At 38.9% G+C, this 21,310-nt stretch overlaps 1 protein-coding gene across 1 annotated transcript; it reads right to left on the reverse strand.

Moving 5' to 3' along the window:
* Positions 1-1,632: 1,632 nt before the first annotated feature.
* Positions 1,633-20,877, reverse strand: cbln1 (cerebellin 1 precursor). The gene is made up of 3 exons (XM_040133222.1): positions 20,234-20,877; positions 18,679-18,798; positions 1,633-2,865 (listed from the first exon to the last, which is right to left on the reverse strand). The coding sequence occupies exons 1-3, from the start codon at positions 20,489-20,491 to the stop codon at positions 2,668-2,670; spliced, it is 576 nt and encodes a 191-aa protein (XP_039989156.1). The 5' UTR covers positions 20,492-20,877; the 3' UTR covers positions 1,633-2,667.
* Between the last annotated feature and the right edge of the window lie 433 nt (positions 20,878-21,310).

Raw genomic sequence — 21,310 nt, forward strand, 5'->3', positions numbered from 1 at the left:
ACAGAATGGTGGTTGATTCAAATGTTTGTTTGGCTTCCAGAGAGAAGATGAAAACACTGAAGTAGCAAAGTATTGTAATACTCTCTGTGTAACTGTGTGACTTGTATCAATACCAATATTAGTTTCATTAGATGTAGTCACAAGAGAGTCATGGTACAGTATTGACTACATGACTGGAGACTGGATAAGGTTTTTATTAAATCTACATTTAACTGTCTATCTGAAATTCCTGTTGTTACAAACTGTACTGTATACTTCATAGTTCCACATTTTCAGCACAGTGAATATGTAGAATTGCCTTTTTCATTTAACTTTTCTATAGTGCTTTTTTAAAGATTTTGCTAACTAACAGATTTTAAATTTCTAATTTCCAGATAGAATTCTTCACATTTATGTACTACTTAGTTGTTTTCCCAATTCCATGTATATACTTTGTACAGAACATAATCGCTGCCTGGAATATGTGTCACATTTATGTACCACACACAAGTGATGGGGTAGAGGCCTGGGTGGATGGTGGACCTACAAAGCCATGATTCTAGACACTGGGGGTTTGCATTCTGTTTGAATCAATTTGGGCCAGAAAAAAACACTTTGGTTAATGTTAGAGTTGTGGTTTTGGTTAAATGTTAATAAAATAAGCACATTGTGTCTCGTCCTTTTGACTGTTCCAGTATTTAACCAAGACCATGATATTTTCCTAACCTAAACCAAGTGCCATGAGTGCTTAAAAATAACTATTAAAGAGTTCAATCATGCTTAAATTATGGATATTGCAATTAGATATTGTAGGGATCAAGGCTGGATTACCAACTGGGCAAAGCTGGCAACTGTTCTGTGGCCCCAGAGCCCCAAGGGCCCCAAAAGCCACAGGTTTACTCCATATCATTTGGCTCAGTATCATTTGATTAATCACAAATTTGTTAGAAATTTGCACCAAGTAGAATATCAACATAGAGGGGTACTCCATCCTCCATCTCGTGGCAATGGTCTTTGTAGAGGGTACCTATGTCAAAATCTAGTTTTAGGGTCATAATTGTTTAATTTACATTTTTCTCATTTTTTGTAGAGTTGTGTTTCATTAAATGGTTTCCATTTCTTTCTGTGACAAGTATTTAAAGCAGAAAATTTAAGACAAAGTAGTAGTAGATATTTAAATGTCTTGTTTGTCTGGTCAATAGTCAAAACCCCAGAGATGTTGCATTTACTATCAAAGAAAAGCAGGGAAAATGAGCAAATATTCGCATATCACCCTGCAGGAGGTTAATCCAGCCATGTTAGGGATGTGTTCATTATCAACATTTTGTGAGTTGGCAAATGTGTTGATTAATGTTTCCTCATTATGTTGATAAAATTCTGTGAAGCATTACCTTTCTTTCAAAACACATTTGCTGTTGCAGATTACTAGTATAAAAACGTCATTTCTGGGAGACATTTTAACAGTACATTACTTGATTTATATTTTCTGTATTATTTGCACATGCAATTTGATTTTATATATTGGTTTTAGTTTTCCATTAACAACTGAAAATGTGGCAGCTCTTGTTTTAGCTTTTCATTTTTATAATAAGTGTCCAGCTTTGTTAATGTGAGTCACTCCTGGACACCATAGTTGGCTTTTCTTAGATTTAGAGACTGGTTTGATGCTCACAGCTGGAAAGCAAATGTTTATTATTACCGCTAGCTGTTGTAAAAAATCAAAACATTCAATTTGAAGACAAAGAATAGGAGAAGACTTACAAGGATGCAGAAGGAAAGAGCAGGGCTATGTGCAAGACTTAGGTAACAGAGACTAGGAAAAATGGATAGGAGGGGAGAAACAGATGTGTATTTCAAGAACAAACTGTCTAGGTATCTGAAAAAGCCAGTAATTATTATAACTATAAAAGACAACTTACAGGGGAGGTAAATGTGTCCTCAGCCCCTGATTTTGTGATCAGAGTTTAGTGATTCCCCTATAAAAATTCTAGTTTGGCTATGGGGTAGAGGCTGATCCAAAATCGGGGCAATTTATGTCAAGCATAAGAAAAAAGACTACAAATATGGCCACAGTGAATGGGACATGATGGGAGCAGTTCTTGGAGAAACATTCTTCAAAGCTTATGTTGATGGAGATCGATGAATTAATGATTGAATGATGAATGTGGACGAGGGGTGGGGGTTACACTCTGGCTTTAGAACACTCTGGAACATATAAATGATCAATTGCGTCTTTCAGCATAGAATAAAAAAAGTTTTGGGTGTCCAAAGCTGCAGTCAAGCCACAGAGAAAACAGAGGAAAAGGATGAATGAAAGGATGCATGAAAGGAGGAAGGGAAGTAAAGAAGCTGGCCATACACTCTCATGTACTGGCTCCATAATCCTTGTCTCATTTTACCCTAATTTCATCGTTCTATGTCATGCTCTTACATCTCTCTAACATCTCTCATCCTTCCTCTTCCCTCCACCCTCTGCAGCGTCCCAAACAGAAGTCTGTTGTCACATCCCCTCTTCTTTTTTCATATTCTCTTCCTTTTCCACCATCTTATTCACGTCCTTTTCTCTTTCCCAAGCACCTCTTCTTCCTGCATCTGCCTTTTCCCCACCTTCATCGTACTTTCCATCTTCCACCACTTCCTCCTCCTTCATTTCCACCCCCTACTCCTCCTCTTCCTCTCCATTTTCCTCTACATGGGGAACACCAGGAAGCCGGAGAAGGTGGAGTATTTCCATCCTCCCATTAGGTTTCCTCTCTCCAGTTTGAGGTAAGCCCGGTCTCCCTTCTCCATCTGGATCAGAACACCATTGCTGGCCGCCTCACGCGTCACATCCTGGTCTCCTGCAAACGCTGAAATCACGGGCCAGCCATTGTGCATCAAGCTCACCTGGATAAGGTGGAAGAGGACAGACAGTTTACAGAATGAAAAGGGGGAAAAAGAGACATAAGGCTGACAGACAGACAGTCATCCACACAAGCAGGGAAATGTAGGGACATTTGGTACGAAACACACCTAGAATTCTCAATATCATTATGATGCTTTCATGTAGATTCAGATCTTCATATTTAAAAAAAGAAGATTTAACAAAGACATAGAGAGAAATTTACACACAGAGAGATACAACAAACCCACACTGTGTCTGACTCAACAGATGTTTCAATGGGGAATAACATCTTCTTTTTACAAAGAGAAGTAGCTGTCAGTGATGTGTCCCCCTCCCTTCCCAGGCCAGTTAACATACACACCAGACAGCGGCTTCCATCACTTCTCTTTTGAGCAACAGCAGAAATGCAGTGCTCCCTGTCTTTGTTTCCCCCCCTTATGCTTCAAAAAATGGTTTTATGCTACCCCCAGTACCGATGCCGCACTAAAAAAAACTGAAATGAATTTTGGAGAAACGTCTGTTTATGCAGGATCACACTTTATAAAACCTGTGAAATTCCTATGAGTACAACCACTGTATCTTGATAAGAGAAGATACACAACACAGAGTTTGTGTTCTAATACATTTCTAGAGGTGGTTGTACGATGTAAGACTGTGACTACATGGTGACTGACTGAGCATGAGGAAGGAGAAACCATTGCAAACCATTTGTGAATCAGTTATGTCATCCTGCTTTGTAAATTGAGGTTCATATTCTAAGTCCTTTTTAAATGTGATAAAGGTATAAGATGGTTAAAGAATGTCAAAAAGCAGAAACTATTTATGCGGGATCTCTGATCTGGCAAATATGTTATGCCTTTAAAATAATACGCAGAGGCAGCTAAAATGTTAAAAGTATCTCATTTCCCATCAGACTCTATACATAAGGGAGTGTTCAATGAAAATTCTAACAAACTATATGGTTTTGAATTGCTGGGACAGGCACCGGTCTATTGCTGCCCAGGATATTGTAATGTATGGAAAATGTATGCATGGATGGAGGGATGAATTTGTACCGATTGGATGAATGTTTGCTATATTGTGTCCACCACCTTTAATCCTTCCACTATTACTTAGAAGGCAATTTATCATCAAGGCCTGTGGGACATGTTGTGTCATTTATCATACTTAACTCATTTACAATATCCACACAACATGCAGGGTTTATCATTTCAGTGAACAGTTCAGTTAATACAGAAATTCACAACTGAGCTCTAAATATTTCAAAATATTTCTGTACACCATGGAAGCAAGTAATTGTTAAACTTTTGCTAAGAGACAGAACACAGTCATAAACATCTCATAATTATATACTTATCCAACTAATTTTACCTGATGGTCAGGAGAGAGTGAGTGTTTGTGTGGAAAGTATGTGTGTATGTGTGTGTGTGGGCAGGAGATGAAGAGCCTGTCAGAGTCAAGAGCTCTCTTGGCCTGGCACTCCTCTCAATAGCAAACTGAACATAGTGACTCAAGCTGTATATATACGTGTGTGTGTGTGTGTGTGTGTGTGTGTGTGTGTGTGTGTGTGTGTGTGTGTGTGTGTGTGTGTGTGTGTGTGTGTGTGTGTGTGTGTTGCTCTGAACAGCCAGCCTGTGATGAAAACACTCAGACTTTTCTTAAACTATTTTTTTTAATGATCAGGTCATGGCAAAATTTACATTTCACAATGCTGAATATTTTGTTCGATAAGGCCACAGCAAATTTAATAAAAGACGTTGTGCAGTATGCTTTACATGTAATCAAATACCTACATATTTAACATATATGTATATAATGTCTTATTGGTGCACCAGTGGTGCATTCTTCAGTACCATCATGCCTATTAGTACTTTCAGCATTGCCCAAATTTAATATATAACACACCTGATAATTGGGAATCATTTGCTAGCACAATTAGTTTAAAATGAAGTATGAGCAGACAAAAATATTTGTTGTCATGCACAGACAACCACACACTACACTCGGGGTAATACATGTGAGCCAATATGCAAATTTAATTTCAATTATTGTATAAGTAACTGCTGTGTTACCGCAATCTAGTTGTAGAATCACTGCTGACACAAAATGTTTTGTCATATATTCAGCACTTATTGTATATACAGTTGCCTTTTGAGACTAACATGAGGCGAAGGAGGCATCACTCGGTATGAGATGAGAGACTTTTGTTTTTGCAAGATACTGGCAGAAGTATTTAAGGTACAGTATCCCAAATGTGCCATTTTGGGGAGCAAATCTGATAAAACTGCTGCTTTTCTGAAAAATTAACATGTCAAGATGGTGTGTAGGACTTTACGCAGAATATATATATATATATATGTATATATATATATATATATATATATATATATATATATTATTTAAAGTCCTGCACATCATTGACATCTTGACACGTTAATTCTCATATCCCCTTTTCTTCCCCTCTTCCTTTTTCTTCTTCTGTGTGTGTATATATATACATATATATATATATATATATATATAATCACCTATATATATATCATAAAGAGCCTTCAATCACTGAAGGAAGAGGAGCAAAAATCATCAGAAACATGAAATTTGGAACTCATCATCAATAACTCACATTGCTCCAGATTATACTTGGGAGGTGATGAGGGAAGGAGCCAAGTACACAATTAAAACAAGTGACACACACCTTTTATGGAGGCTTTTCAGGGACAATGTAGCAAGTGTGATAGAGATGGAGCGTGGGTGTATGGAGAAAATAATTTCAAGCTCTTCATGATCTTACTAATTTCTTTAAAATCTTTAGTGACGCTCAATTCTAAACTGACTGTAATTTAATCATTATTACTCTTAGGTAAAGCATAGTTTCACATGTAAACGCACAAACTTACTTCCTTTTTCTGACATTCATCTCTTTCTTTCTACAACTCAAGCACAAAGACTTAAAAGAGGCCAGCCTAAAAACATCAAGTACTTCGTCCCTCACCCAAAATGTCAAGCTGAGCTAAATATTCTTACAATACAGATGACGGACACTTAGGCTAAAAAGAACATTATATGTGGAGATGAGCAACAAAAGACTTCAAATAAGCCTTATTAACCTCCAGAACATAATATGAAATAGACACAAATGGGAGACAGAGAAAACAGAAAGAAAACTAAATAGATAGATAGAATAAAGGAGAATAAAAGAAAAGCGATAAGGAGGGGAGAGAGGGAGGGAGAGAAAGGAAGACAGAAATGGCATGTAATGTTTAAAACAGACAGAGATGGCAAACAAAAAAGCCAGCGTCACTACATCACTCTGATACTCTGAGATACACACACAAGCACACACACAAATCATGCAGACAAAATCCACCCTCTCACCTACCCAACCACAGTCAAGTCACTCATGTAGAACTCACACTCACAAACCCTCCTCTCTTTCCTCAAACCCACATATTTTTTCCCTCCATACACCCATCACAGACACACGCACACACAGACACTCACACACACACACAATCCCATATTCTTTCACTCAATTATTAAACATTTCTTTGTTTTCTTGCTTACGTAAGCCCCCTTCAGATATCTGATCTGTAATAAATGCTGCCAGGCTCATCTATGAGTTAATATAATGGCTTTTTGGCTTTCACACAAAGGTGTCCGTTGTGGAGGAATGCCATGTTGACTCTGTTAAAACATGATGGGACTGTTAGCAGAAAAAGCCAAAATGTTTGTGTGATATTTGGCTTTTGGCATGTGAGAGCCAAATCCGGATTTAATGTATAATATAAAAGACAAAAGGTTGTTTCTGCTATTGCACTAATTTGGTGCAGGTTTTGGAGCTTTTTTTTTAACATGGGCATTCCAACAAATTACAGTATTTTTTTCATGAAAGTAGAGTAGCTCACAAGTCATTCTTTAGAGTCAAATCTGCTTCAGAATGATTGCTGTGATCACGACATTCGTAGTTTTCACCTCCTGATTAGATTGCAAACTTATGTGTTTTTTCTACAGAAAACGAGACAGCCTTTATCCATTGCAGAAAATTGCCAAAATTACTTTTAAAGAAAAATTACATTATTTTCAAACATGACGTCAACATGTAAGATTGGCAGAGCATTTACAGAAAAAAGAGCAAATCTGAAAGGGACTCAAATCTCCCTTTCTGTCTTTTTCTTACTTTCTTTCCTACTTATCTACTATCTGTCTCCCTCCGTCTCTCTTCCTTTGACGCACACACACAGCCACACTGGGTCAGTGTGTGGTGCATGCTAGTGATGTATAGCTCTAATAAAGCTGTGACAGTGGCTTTGGAAGAGTGAGACTGAGCTTCACACACACAGGTCTTTATTTCACTATATTCGTGGGGACCAGTCATGGACATAATGCATTCCCTAGCCCCTTACCCTAACCTTAACAATTACAACTGAATACCAAACCCCAAATCTTAACCTAACCCTAACTTTAAAACCAAATCTTAACCCTCGGACAGCCATTTAAACAAGTATTGTGGGCTCCTGGTTTTCTGACCCCATGAATGTAGTAAAACAAGCCCAACACAAACACCCACCCACGCCAACACACACGCTATCAAGTACAACCTTACAATTACCAGCCATAATTATAAAAGCAATATAATAGGGCTGCGTATCGTGTCAGGCCTCCATCGATCTGCATTCATTAATGCACAAGCACCAATTAACTGGCTGAGTAAAAGAGAGACAGAATTACATAGAGAAAGAGAATGGGGAGGCAGAAAGGGGATACATGAAGACAGAAAAAGAGACACAGAAAAAAGTCTGGGGAAAGAGAGGGAAGGAGGGAGATTAAAAAAAATCTGGTTTTCGATATGTAGATAGACACTGTTGGACAACTCAGTGCAGCACTTAATGCAAACGACATGATGACATCCTGTTATTGCATCATCAATTCTAGGCAAGCTGACTGTCTTGACATGGCAATGATACTCTTCTGGGTTTTTTTTCGCCTAGTTCTTTTTCTTTATGTCTCTTTCTCTGTCGACTTCTTTTTTCTTTTTCATGGTTTCCCATTTTCATGCATCTCTATATCTTTTCCTTTGCTTGTCACCATTTTTTCCCTTTTTCCTCTCTCTCATACTATTTTTTCTCTCTCCACAGACAGAGATATAGTCTTAGTGATGGATACATACATAATTACATGTCTGTCAGGTATGTGACATCCCCGTCTTTAAAATGGCCAAGTTTCCTACAGTGGAAATTTTCTTAGGTTTGTAGCAAAGTTAATCCAGGGAATGGGTACACAGTACTAAAGCAAACCTGTAACAGGAAAAGAAGTTTTCCTGAGAAAACAAAGAATGGCGTCAGGGTGTGTAAGACAGGAAAGATTGGATTTAGACAAGAAGTCTAGCTCTAACGTACAGAGAAACCCACCATGTCATCTTACAAGAGTACAAACTCACTATGTTTGTGCAGATTATAAACCTCTAGAAAGTTTGAATAATTACCTTATAACAGTGCAAACCGTTGATTTCACAATGTTAGCTACCCTGACTAGCACTGTCACCACTTCCCATTGTTGTTTCACAATAAAGGCTACACAAACCTTAAGATTTCAACATATGTATTGAGGGAAAATATACAATAAATGTTGAGTTAATTGTATTAAGATCATCTTTACACATCAGCATTAGTTTATTGAAACAAATGAACATAACAAAAACAGTGGGATTCCTGCTGGCTTAAATTATATTATCCACAAATAGTTGACTAATGTCCACAGTTTTGAGGTGGAATCTCATAGTTTCTGGTAACATGCTTTGCATTTTGAAAAAAAGCTTTTCCTGCTGCTGAAGCTCTCACCTTATTAGAATCTGGAACATCTGTGCTGACCAGGAGACTTTACTTAGGTCAAGTCATTGTGCTTATTTTGTGGTTTCAATCAGCTTTTTTATTGCTGGATTTTCTGTTCTTTGTTGATTGTCCTTTTGAGCAGATATTGTGGAAACCTACCATAGGTGCCTTCTAGAAATTCAATCTAGAAACACAACTACCAGCCTGCAACTCTCAGTAGGCCAATCATTTTTAACAAGCAGTTTTCCAAGTTGAGTTGAAATTTTTGCATAAATGGAAGATGGAGTTAACATGTTATAATGCCTGAATATCCTAAATATATTAATAGGAGGTTTGTGTGCAGTTTGGCTGTCTGTTGAAAGCAAACTCTACAATCTACATATAACGGAGATTTGTAAATTATCATTGCAGCAACAACATTAGTAATACATACAATAAGTGATAGTAAGTTAATGTCAAGTCAACTCTAGTCTAGATACACAATTCATTTACATTCTGTACAGTGAAAGTCATTGTTCCCCAAACCTACTTCATTCCAGATAAGTGTTGGCATATGGCAGGTGCTACACAAAAGATTATGTTACCCTGCAACAGATTATATTACTCTTATCCCGTTGTAGAGAGTGCTACTGCAAACAAAAGACAGTCTTTCTCAGTCTTTCAATGAGCCTAGCCTCTATCAGTGCATCCTCTATTACTGCAGCCTCTTATACACACCCAGTACAGTGTGACTGGCATTATTCTCAATTTTTACCTGATTACATCTGTTTTGTTTGTTGGTTGGCAAGGAATCTCCTAAAATTCGGAATGAAAATTCAGAAAATTCAGTTCATTTTGAAAATGGTGGAAATCAGGCACAGAAGGAATTACCCACCTTTTAAGCACATAGCACCATGGTCACAGGGTTTAATTGTTTAGGCCTATTTCCGACTGACTGAGTTTAATAATAATAAAGGGGTATTTTCTAATGTGAAGCAAATCGGTGATGTGTGCAGGAGAAAATGTACCTTTGCTGTAAATCTGACATGTGGAAATGGCAAATCTTGTATGAAGCAAAGATTTGAAAAGATTGCATCTAAAGTTAGACACAAGATCCACTCTGTTCCTGTATACACACAGCAAGGGAAGCAGTCTCTGAGTAGTTAAAAAAGGAAGCAGAAACAATGCTAAGAGATGAAGGCAACCAGAGCCAAAGGTTAGGGCTTTACTTAACTATTTACATTATAGACCACATCAGATCTTACAAATGTCAGCAAATCCTCACCAGCCATCATCAATATTGCCTCGGGGAACAACATCATTAATTTTAAGAAACCACTGAGCAAAGCCTTCACCCATCATGTTTCTTCCTAGTGAGAGGCAAACCATGCAACTCTGAATCTGCTGCCAAATGTCAAACTGCACCAAACGATGAACGTTAATTAAGATAATTCAGTTGTATTTCAACAACACCTATGATTCTTTATAGCATTTACATTGTGCATTCCAAAAAAATTAGAGGAAATTAATTACATCGCCACTGAATTACTTAAAACATGAATAAATTATTTGCACCTGATTATAGCCCAAGAAAGCCGGCCCTGTACTCTTACCATGAGATACACAGGAAGACAGGAGAAATTATAAAGACAGCGCTTCAAATTGCTCTTTTACAAATGTTCAAGGATGAGAATAAAATTAATCAATTAAACAATAAAATAAGTATATATAAAATAATATTGTGAAAAATATTGACTTTGAATAAAACCTCAGACAAAACAGTCAGTCATACTAAAATGCTCTGACAAAACTTAATTCAACCCTTCATCTTGAGGCCTCTGGCCCAGCTGCAGCTGATAATCAAAATTGCCCTCTTCCCTCACCAGTGTTAACACAGCCTGCCATGCGAGTTTCACACCATGCGAACACACACACAGACAAACTGCACTTCAGGACTTCTAACTGAAAAACTGTGACTTAAATAGTTTGCAGGTGGTTAAAAAAACAGGCACCAAACCGGAGTTATGTATACTCATGTTTGTACGTTTTGACATACATTTTGCAAATTATTTGTACCTTGCTGAATGTAGCCATTAATGCAAATGTTGCTTTTATTTTGGCAGTTGACTGGAAGTGCGTAGCCATTTTTTCAGGTTTGATACACTGATTTCTCAGTTTAGAAATGGAGTGTTATCAGTCCCGTCATTGAGTTTGTTGTTGTTGTGGTTACTTTAACACTGACAATTGTATTGTTTGCCTATAATTGTCTCTTCAGTAAAAAATAAAAACAGCTGCTATATGGTCAAAGTAGCTACTTTATCAGAAGCAGCTACTCTGACCATATAGACAAATGGTAAATGGATTGCAGTTATAGTACATTGCAGCCGAATTAACAAGAGCTGACGATGATGTATGCATGTACTCTTCTGTGAAGAGGTTTGGCAATTCTGGGTAAACTGGATGAGGTCAAACTATGGATGTCTGGATGTCTGCCATTGTCAAAAAGCTCAGTACTTTGTCAGTCATTAATATACTTGGGCAGGCTGAACAGCTAAAGTCCATGTACAAGAAATACTACAAATCAACAAAAACCTTTCTCAGATGTCCTGCTAATAGACAACCAGAATGTGGCAAACAGGTAATATGTAATTATGGATCTGAGACTATGGAGAAAATTAAAACATTGCTTTAGGTCCAAAGAGCAGTTAGCAAGATATGTCTAATGACCCCCTTGTGTTGAGTCTTTGAAATAATCTTGTTCAATTTAAAGACAATGATTGTTTAAAGAATACTTTCTCTCGCACTTCCTGGCTCCTCTCTCATACATAACTTTCTATAACTTTCTATAATGTTCTGCCAAACTGAAGGAGACTGAGCACAGGTTGATTGGATAAAAATTAAACCAAGCATCTGGCTTGAAGACTGTGTGTTCTTGTGTTTGTGTGTGTGTGTGTGTGTGTGTGTGTGTGTGTGTGTGTGTGTGTGTGTGTGTGTGTGTGTGTGTGTGTGTGTGTGTGTTTGTGTGTGTGTGTGTGTGTGTCTGTGCCGATGATGACATAAACTGTAAAAACCAGAAGATGAGAGACTTTATCCGTGTTATCAGTGAACCATAACACCATAAACAACGTACAAAGAGACAGGAAAGCTTCTCCATTAGATAATTATCACATTATTTACCTATTTACCTTTAGGTGACTTTTTCACCTTTTACTGGATAGTCGGTAGTGGGGCAAACATGAAAAAAGGAAAGAGGGAGGGGTATGACAAGCGACACAGGTCTTAGGCTGCAATCACATTTGTTGCAGTTATATGGCATGCACTGTAACCATTCACCTGTCAGGGTGCTCCTAAAATTCAATGTTATTTACAAACTTATATAAGGATGGTAATAGATTTATAAATTTAAAACTTAAATATCAAATACTGGGCTAAAATACAAGGAATTGTAAGGAAACAAGACTAAGATTTGATGTTTAGCAGGTATGATGTTTACCATGTTAACCATCCTGGCAAACAGCAGTTTGCGTATCAGAGGTCAACAACCAACATAGCATGTAAAAACACTACGCTAACTTTTCTGCGTTAGGATGCACCGTCAACTTTCACGCTGTTTAACACTTGAGGTTTTGGGTGTATATTCCTAAATAGTTCTTATGCAGGGCTCACCAGTTGATATACTTCTGTTTTTGGAAATCAGGTTTATTTATAATTCATTAAGGCTAATATGGCTACCAGGTAGAGCCCACTCAGTGCACTGTGGCCACGACCAATCAACTGGTTGTAGAGTAGGTACGATGTCAGTCGACCAAGATTTTCTTTGTAGGACTAAAGCCCTACAAGACACAAACCACAGAAAGTGATTATAATTGACCCTGAGGGGTACATGAATGTGTGTACCAAATTGTATGACAATCATTCCAATAGATGTTGAAACATTTCACAAAAAAACACGTATATCAGCTTCATAGTGGCACTCGAGGAGGAGTCAGGGGATCCTCAAAATCTTTAAGATTCATATGGACCCATGAATATCTGTACCGAATTTTGTACTAATCCATCCAGGAGATTTATTTCACTAGATAAGTGAAAACTTTGACCTGCTGGTGGTGCTAAAGGAAAGGTCAGGGGATCACCAAAGTCAGTTGGCTTCATCCTCTGGAGACTATGAATATCTTCGCTTTTTGAGATATTACCAATCAATAGAGAGATATTACCATGCCTAAAGCCACCCCGCTTACATGGTTTAAAATGACTCTACCTCAGTCGGTACCTGCCCTGTACTCCAGTCTACCTTGTTTACATCCGCTCTTGAAACAAGCTCACAAACAAACAGATAAAACACACCGTGTTTGAGGCCTGACAACTATATACTATCTCTGTGGCCAGTTGCACAAAAATTAACTTATTGCATCTTTTCTTCCTGCTTTCTACTGCCACCATTTCAAAGGTAAGCGAACATTGGAAAAGATAAGTTGTTTATTTATATGGGACTTTGACTAACCTCTCATTTCCCTACTTCTCCACCTTGTAAGAGTAACACTGCCAGAGCCAGAACTAGTGTATTTCTTTTTTTTTCTTTTTTGGTTTTTTTTGGGTCATTACACAATTCATGCTGCCCATTCTCTCTTCATGGCACAACACGCCAATGTACTCTTGGCTACTTGCTTCCATCAGACACACAACTGTAGTGCGTTGGAAGTAAAAGGAAACAGCCAAGTATTTCTTACATTCTCTGGATCCTGGTCCCACTCTATAATTTTCACTGTAACAGAAAATTATTTGGCTTTTTCCGGACAAGATTCAGGAATTATGTCCTCTAGACCCCTCCAACAATCTGATCTTTCATGTTACACCACACCCTGGAACTAAAAGGTAATATCACACTCACCATCATCCTCACCCTTACTTTTACTATACATGGTAGGAGCTTACTACTACTCTGAGTAGCTCACTGTGTTAATCCTTTTTATAGTGTTTGGGACAAATTTACCCCCCCCCGCTTACATCACCCTCACTAGTTGAAACACCATCTTGGCCACCAATGAAGGTGACCCAGTAAGTCTAGAGTCACATTTATTGAGACCGGTAAAAAAAAGCTGTTACTTATTGGTGTAGACATTAAAATGATTGGTATGTAACTAGGGTTCTATGAATTATGTTTGGCCCCTAGATGTATTATTTACGCATTTCCACAGCTAAAATGTGTTGGAGTAGGAAGGAGTTTGTCTGGGTTTACATTTTTTTAATCTGTTAAAAAGGCATGTTCAAGATAAAATGTGAAGTCTCACTTTGTTCAACACACCAACTGAATGAACACATTACAAAGGGATGACATTTTCAAAAATCAATTTTTGATCTGTTTGGCACACCATATATATTCTTAATCTATGTTCTTCTTAACATGTAATAACAATTTAATACATACAATTTGTCTGTAAGACAAACATAAATGTGTGTTGCTCCAAATGTCCAGGTACAGGTGAGGTAAAATGAAACATAATTTTCAAACAGTATAAATTGTGCAGTGTAATTAAGCCTAATTAGCCTTTCATGTTATCAACTCATTATATGGGTCTGTTGTAAGAGTTCACTCTCAGATGTCCTATTTGATTGGAAAACAAATAGAGATGTTTCTGTGTTTAGCCAGTGTCTCATAAGTCTGGATGTAGTGTAAAACTACACAGGGAATCAGACTATATTAAATAAACTGTTTGATGATAGTTAGGGATGTCTAGAAGGGATGTGGCTTGAGCAAAGTTTAATCTCATTGCTTCTATACACATATCAATCTTTAAAAGTGTATGTGTTCTTAAAACAGAATTTGCCATCACTTTATTGAAGTGGTGCTTATATGGCATAAGAACTTTTTGATAAGACTATAAACCAGTCACACAGCATTCATTACAGGTTATGTTAAATCTTAAGAATGTTAAGAAAACTTCATACACACTGAAAATATGCTTGCAGTGCATGTGTGTCAAAAGTAGCATGCACTTAGTGTAATCACTTAATTCTAGGCCTGTATGTTATTTGTATACTGTGAAAAATATATCTGACATAAACTGTTATCTATACTCCATGTAATTATATTTTAGAACATCTTATTCTACCCTCAGAATGATTACTTTTTACAAGCGAAATTCATTAGGCAGCTAATAACAGACTACAGTAGCAATTGTGGATATCTTGACTATGGTCTCTGACTTGCCTAAAATATCCAACCAACCACAACAGTGATGCTAAACACACATTTGGATAGTAGTGAATTGAAATGAAACTGAACCATGTTGGTATTAATTAAGAGTCTTCTTGCTATTGTATACAGTACAATTAAGAGGGATGGCATTTGCACTAATTGTACTGCATAGGGTATGAATATGGAGCATGCCTGCTATTTCTCAGGAGTGAAATATTTCATTACAATGTGAGATGACTCCAGTGACCCAAGTTAGAGAATAAAAATTTGTTTTTTGGAAACCAAAGTACAAACATGACTTAGTGCTGAAAGAGTTGAAAAGATTCGGCTTTGTTGCAAACAGATGTAGCTACTCTGAGTCAAAATGTGAAATAAGTTCTTGTAACACAAAGAATAGTAAGTAAAAGATAAAATCTCTTATTATCAGGGCAGTGTGTTATCAACAGCTTGAAGCAGTGCCCTCCAGGTTTTTTTCTCTCGATGGGAAAATGACGGCACCAGAGAGGCCTTAATACACACACAGCATGAAGCATTTTAGATACACTTCTTGTGTAGCTTTCATGCCTACAGAGCTGCTTTAACCTGAGGCCTTTATGGATGCTACTTCTGAATGCTTGGGTGCTCAAAAGAGTTTTTCAGTGTAAATATCACCTATTCACAAATCAAAACCAAAATAAACAATACTCTAACATTTCTTTGTCATCTCCTGGCCAAAAGAGTTTTTTCTCTTAATTACCTTTTCTGAAATTTGGATCCAGTGCTCTGTGGAAGACCATTTATTAAAATAGAGACCATCTTGCGATGGGATCACACCAGGCGTGACACCTGTCAACATGTTGATGTTCCAACCGATGAGTACTCAGTAGTCATTACTGCATTAATACGTGGGTACTCAGTACTCACGGGTCGGACCACACCCATCCTTAAACTCAGCCTTCATTTTGATCTCAACTACTCACCTGTAAGGTTTTGTGACTTTATCTTGCACAACTGTGATGCTATCATGGTGACAAAATCTATCCACAGAGAGACAGAATTAAACACCTACACCAAAGTGCTAAAAACCACCTCTGTGGTAGTTCCCGCAACGGTAGGTGTCTCCAGGACCACATTTTGCCATTATGACAGACACACACACACACACACACATAGACTCATGAGGTGAAAACAATAACAGCCACGCTGTCGCAGCTGGTAACAATACCAACATCTACTTAATACTGACAGACTGAATAATAATAATAAGACCGCTGGCTTATGTTTTGATTTTGTTAAAGCTGCCAAGCAGTGCTTGAACAGAAGGAACATTAACCATTGTCTAATACTTCAAATTTTTTCCAATACACAATCTTACGGTCTTCAAGAAGCAGTGAAAAAGAAACAATGACCAATCTAACCAGAGTGCACCTCACATTGTTGAATACTAGTATCCTACCAACGCCCCATCTGTTTGACTTTCTAATCTGGGAGTTCTCTGTACCAAGCTGCAGGTACATGATGTTCACTGGATGGAATGTGTTTGTTTCAATTGGATTTCAAATAGACAGCATTGCCTCATGTGAGAGGTGTAAATAGTTGTACCTGAAATGGAATCCTGTAACAAAAGGAAGTGTTTGATATGTATGTTGTGACTTTAGATAATATTATAAGTAAGCTATCCATTATTGGAAGCACAGGCATAGCTGATGGGTTGCATAATGGATAGATTGATCAGTGAATACACTGTATGGAATTTGCAATGCTTGTATTTAATTGCTAGGCAAAAAGCACAGGGTCATAGAGAGATAGCGAGATAGGTTTGTAGTGGCAACCACATCACCGTCAAAGATATGCAGACATATCGCTGCACAGGAAAAGACTGATGAGAGATGGAAGTAACTGTTTACCCTTCCCTTTGTACATCTACCCAACATCTGCTGATGAATAGTTAAGCATGATGCCTGGCTTTCTTCCTATTTCTCTCTTTCCCCTGCCTGAACCTTCTCTTTCTCTTTCCCTCCTGTCAACTTTTTGTTCTTCTCTGACTTATCTTTTTCACTTCTATACATTTCCTTCTTTTCCTTTATTGCTTCTTTCCCTCTGTCGAATCATCCCACTTTTTCTGTATTCCATTTGCCATCCATTTCTTTCCATTCCCCATTTTCCCTTCACTTTCTTTTTCCTATGTTCCATGGCCTTCTCATTCCTCTCCACCTCTTTTCTTTCCTCTTGTCCCTCTCACTGTTTTGCATTTATTCTCAACCACTCTCCTTTTCCTGCTGTCTCTCATCTCCTGCATGCACCATAGTTGCTGCCTCTAAGGCAATCAAACAGTGGGAGTTTTCAACACAGCAGATGCGCTGGATGGATGGGAGGATGAGTGGAAGAGGTTGAGAGTGAGCAGCACAGAGATTGGATGCTTAGAGGAGAGAGGGCAACCTACACCAGTCTGTTTCATGTCAAATACATGACCGAACAAAGCTTTTTTTAAACATCCAAAATCAGTTTTCTAATGTTATTATCTAAACATGTTTAAGGTTTTATAGGATTTAAACTGAACGGGACTTGCCCATAAATGCTGTAATCTAGCCTAAAGATTCTGTTCTTGTAAAAGTCAGCCAGTCGAGCAATGATTAAAATTACTCCAGTAACAGTTTCTTTGTTTTCCTTGTAAATCCCTCTCTGGCTGTTTTGTAGCTAACAATATGTTATAGCTATACTGTGAGAACACAGCAAATTGTCACAAATAACAGTACTAATGGTATTGTGACTGGCATCACTGCCACTGTGTTCCGCATGTTATGAGAGACTTAATTACCTTGGTGCCATCAGTCAAGTGTTTGAAATCCATGGTCTATTTGCATTCAATCACACAAAGATGACCGGGAGTAAACACAAAGCTTGACATAGCTTTTCCCCTTCATGAATCGATTGCCCTCCCTGTAGTCACTGTCATTACTGCCGCTCCCATGCTAATTAATTCAAGACTCCAATAATAAAGTATAAGTAGCAAAACATAATGCTAAGTATAATGTCAGTATAATTACACAACAGTTTAATTTGCAAGAGATACGTTGTAATTACCACTGTGTGGCACGTAAAGCATCATCATGTGCATGTTAATTGCTGGAAATGGGCTTAAGACTGCTCAAGTGATTTCACATAAAAAGAATATGGAGACTGCATCTAAGTAATAGGACAGTAAAAACGAGTCCTTAGTAAGATGAAAGAAGAGTTGTGACCGGGCACACCACAGGCAGTGTGTGCTAGTGAGCGTGTAAGAAACAAATAAGTATAAAGCATTATTATCTCCACATAAAACCCATGTGAGTTTGTGTATCTTTGTTTGTGTGAGAGAGACATTTTAAATGTCTGTCTCTGTTTGCTCCTTTCAAAATTTACTAAATTTCCAAATAGCCAAAAATCTCAGTTAGCCTGCTGCCTGTTTTCACGAATAGAAACAGAGGAAACGTCGCTGTCCATCGTGCTGAAAGTAAAATCGCTGCATGGAGCCGCGTGCCCCTCCTCGGGCTCACTACAATACACGGTCCTCCTGCCGACTACACGCGCTTGATTTGGCTCTGTCCTCTGTGCACGTATCGATTAATTATGATTGGGCCGGCGGATGGGCTGGCGACTACCTTTCATCTGCCCGCCCTCATCATTGTCTCCAGGGAAAGCCATCTCAAACCTCTACGAAATGACTGCAGGAGCGGATGATATTCAACTTTTATGAGGGAAAAACGGCGAGGGGGCGTATGGTGGTGTCCCGCGCGCATAAACACACAGACCCACACACACACATAAAAGACAAACACAGGAACACGCGCTACCTGTATAGTTTGGCGGTTGTAGACTTTCACTACATGGAAGTTAAAACTGTAAATCCCTTTGCGCGGCGCGATGAAATTACTTCTCTCCTCGTCAAAATTCCTCCCAACGTTTACTAGAACCTGAAAGAAAGAAAGAGAGAGAGAATTTAATTAATAAAATTGCTTTATTCGGCTAATGTCTATACTAGTATTTGCCTTCAGAAGTCACTGCAAGAACACATGAGCGCATAAAGAATGTATTATTATGGACGCCCTGACAATCAAACAACGAGTGTAGAGCTAGTCTGAAGTCAATCCCAAATATTTCTATGTAACATGTGGCTCCAGACAGACGCACGTTAATTAGAGGTCCCCTTCTGACAAAATGTATTCTCACGAATTTTATCATTGTTGACTTAGTACTGAATTGATTAATTTTGTAGGAGAGAATGAAACCGATTTTTTTCTTTTCGGAATAGTTTCTAAGATAGCCTATTGAAATTGATATATCACCCATTTTTTGGATAGAGGACTCGAAAGGGCCCCTCTGGCCCCGGACCACACATTCAGATTCACTGATGTAGAGGAATAACTCTCTGCTTTTATCTAGGCTTTTTCCCCGACAGAACTCCCAAACTTTATGGGGAATTAAAGGTAACTTAATCAATCTTTCAAATGAAACTTTCAATTATGCATTTCTGCAGCCAAATGTCTGGTTTTATGGATGGAGAGGAACTATGGCGTGTAATTGCATGGCAGTTTGAGGGAGAATTAACCTTTAACGGCAGGCGAGTAGGACCTCACCCTCGCGACCTGCCGTTACTAAATTATTTGGCGAGATGTCAGTTCCCATATTACATATTGTCAGCTCAAAAAGTTGAAATATTCAAAAGGCTTGCCGACCAGAATATTCTTTCCCAAGCACTTTGGAAATGTATTACCTTTAAAAAGAATCGTTACCTAGACAGATTCATTTCGGCTCCACTTTAGTTGTCTCGAATGGAGCAGCTTCCTGCTGTCCACCAGGCCATTACCAGAGGTGCACCAGATGCAGCTGCGCGCACGTCAAGCCTCTGTGGCATATATCCATCGCCTAATTTAACCATGGATTTTCCCCCCCGACTTTCTAATAGTCTGACACAACATGCCCTTTGACTAGGTTGAGCATCCATAGCACATAGCCTATATTCAATGTTTGGAGTCTGTTTTAGATGCAGAAAAAGAGACCAAGAGAAACTATCTCGGGAGGTTATTAAATGGTCTGTGGCGCATAAAACACAGCCCATTATAGCCCACTGTTTGTAAAGGCTCTGTATGTGATATTTTACGCCTCCACTGAAAGACAAGTTGTCCTCGCTACATAGACTATTTGACAATCACCACGCCAGGCAATATGCCACACATTAAATACACATAGACATTTCCAACTTCGTATGAGTGCTGGTCTACAGCATCTCCTTAAGTAAAACTGATGTAAAACTGACTGAAAACAATTATACACTTACTTTGCTTCTTTGATTTTGTGTGGCCATTGTTAATTTTACTGTAGAGTAGAACAGATATTTTTGCCTCTTACCCGATCGAAGTAAATGACCATGGTTCGGTTGCTCATCTCGGAGGGCTCATGGTTGGTGTTCCGGACGGCGGAAAATGCCACCTTGGCGCTGCCCGAGCGCACCGAGATCCCGAGAGCCGTACCCGTGGGGTCCGAGGTCGGGTTGGAGTCGCACACAACTAGGCACTTCCCCTCCAGGACGATTGGTTCCGTCTCGTTCTGAGCGCGGGTCGGGCTCGCAGCGAGCCACACGGCACTTAGCAGGCAAAACGCCAACATAGCGGACCAGAAAGGCGAACTTCTTCGGTCGTCTTCACACCTTAAACCGTGGGCTAATTCCCCGTTAAAAAAAAAAGTAAGGTAGGAAGATTTTCCCGGCGTTCCCCCGGTGAACCTTAAGAGGGCTTTTCTACAACTAGATGCCACTCCGTTTTTCTTGGATTTAATTAGCCTACAACAAATTGCTTCTTCCTCACGAAGTCTCTTCGAGGGGAAACCACACGGTTTATTTTCTGGCTTCTCTCCTGCTTTTTTTTTATTTCGAAACTCAGTTTATTGCCCCCTTATCTGCGGTCGAGTTTCCAGTTTTCAACTGTTCCTCTCCTCTTTTCTCACTTCTCAGCAGCTTTTCTGTCACTTGGAGAAAAAGTAAGCGGGAGTTGCGCGCGGTGCGGAGGGGCCCTGGACGAGTGATGAGGCAGCAGAACTCATAGCGCGCGGGAGGGAGCTCTGTCTGCTCTCTCTCGCGCGCGCCTGAATTATTGATATGTGAGATATGAGAGTTTCAAACACAAAAGGCTCGAGAGGAAGGGACGCGTCGCGCGAGCGCAAGATGCTTCCGCCCTGGTACTACTCTTTTTTTTTTTTTTAGAGACCCCTCCCTCCCCCCGGTAACTGAGACCCATCGTCGGATTAGCGCGTGCGCGTCTTTGATATTTTCCAATCACGCCATGTCGACCGCCCCCTCCCCGCCCCTCCATTTTATCTAGCATCTCTCTCTTTCTCTCTCCCTGCCTCTCTCTCGCTCTGTCTCTGGTTTACTCTATCCCTGCCTCTATCTATCTATCTATCTATCTATCTATCTATCTATCTATCTAT

The sequence above is a fragment of the Xiphias gladius genome, chromosome 8, assembly GCF_016859285.1.
Source record: "Xiphias gladius isolate SHS-SW01 ecotype Sanya breed wild chromosome 8, ASM1685928v1, whole genome shotgun sequence".
NCBI lineage: Eukaryota > Metazoa > Chordata > Actinopteri > Istiophoriformes > Xiphiidae > Xiphias > Xiphias gladius.

What these genes read in the sequence shown, in the direction of transcription:
- cbln1 (XM_040133222.1), bottom strand. Translation starts at nt 20,491, where the DNA reads ATGTTGGCGTTTTGCCTGCTAAGTGCCGTGTGGCTCGCTGCGAGCCCG. An exon ending in TGGTCATTTACTTCGATCGG is followed by an intron (nt 18,799 to 20,233) that starts GTAAGAGGCAAA and finishes TCTTTCTTTCAG; the next exon opens with GTTCTAGTAAACGTTGGGAG. An exon ending in ACAACCGCCAAACTATACAG is followed by an intron (nt 2,866 to 18,678) that starts GTAGCGCGTGTT and finishes CACCTTATCCAG; the next exon opens with GTGAGCTTGATGCACAATGG.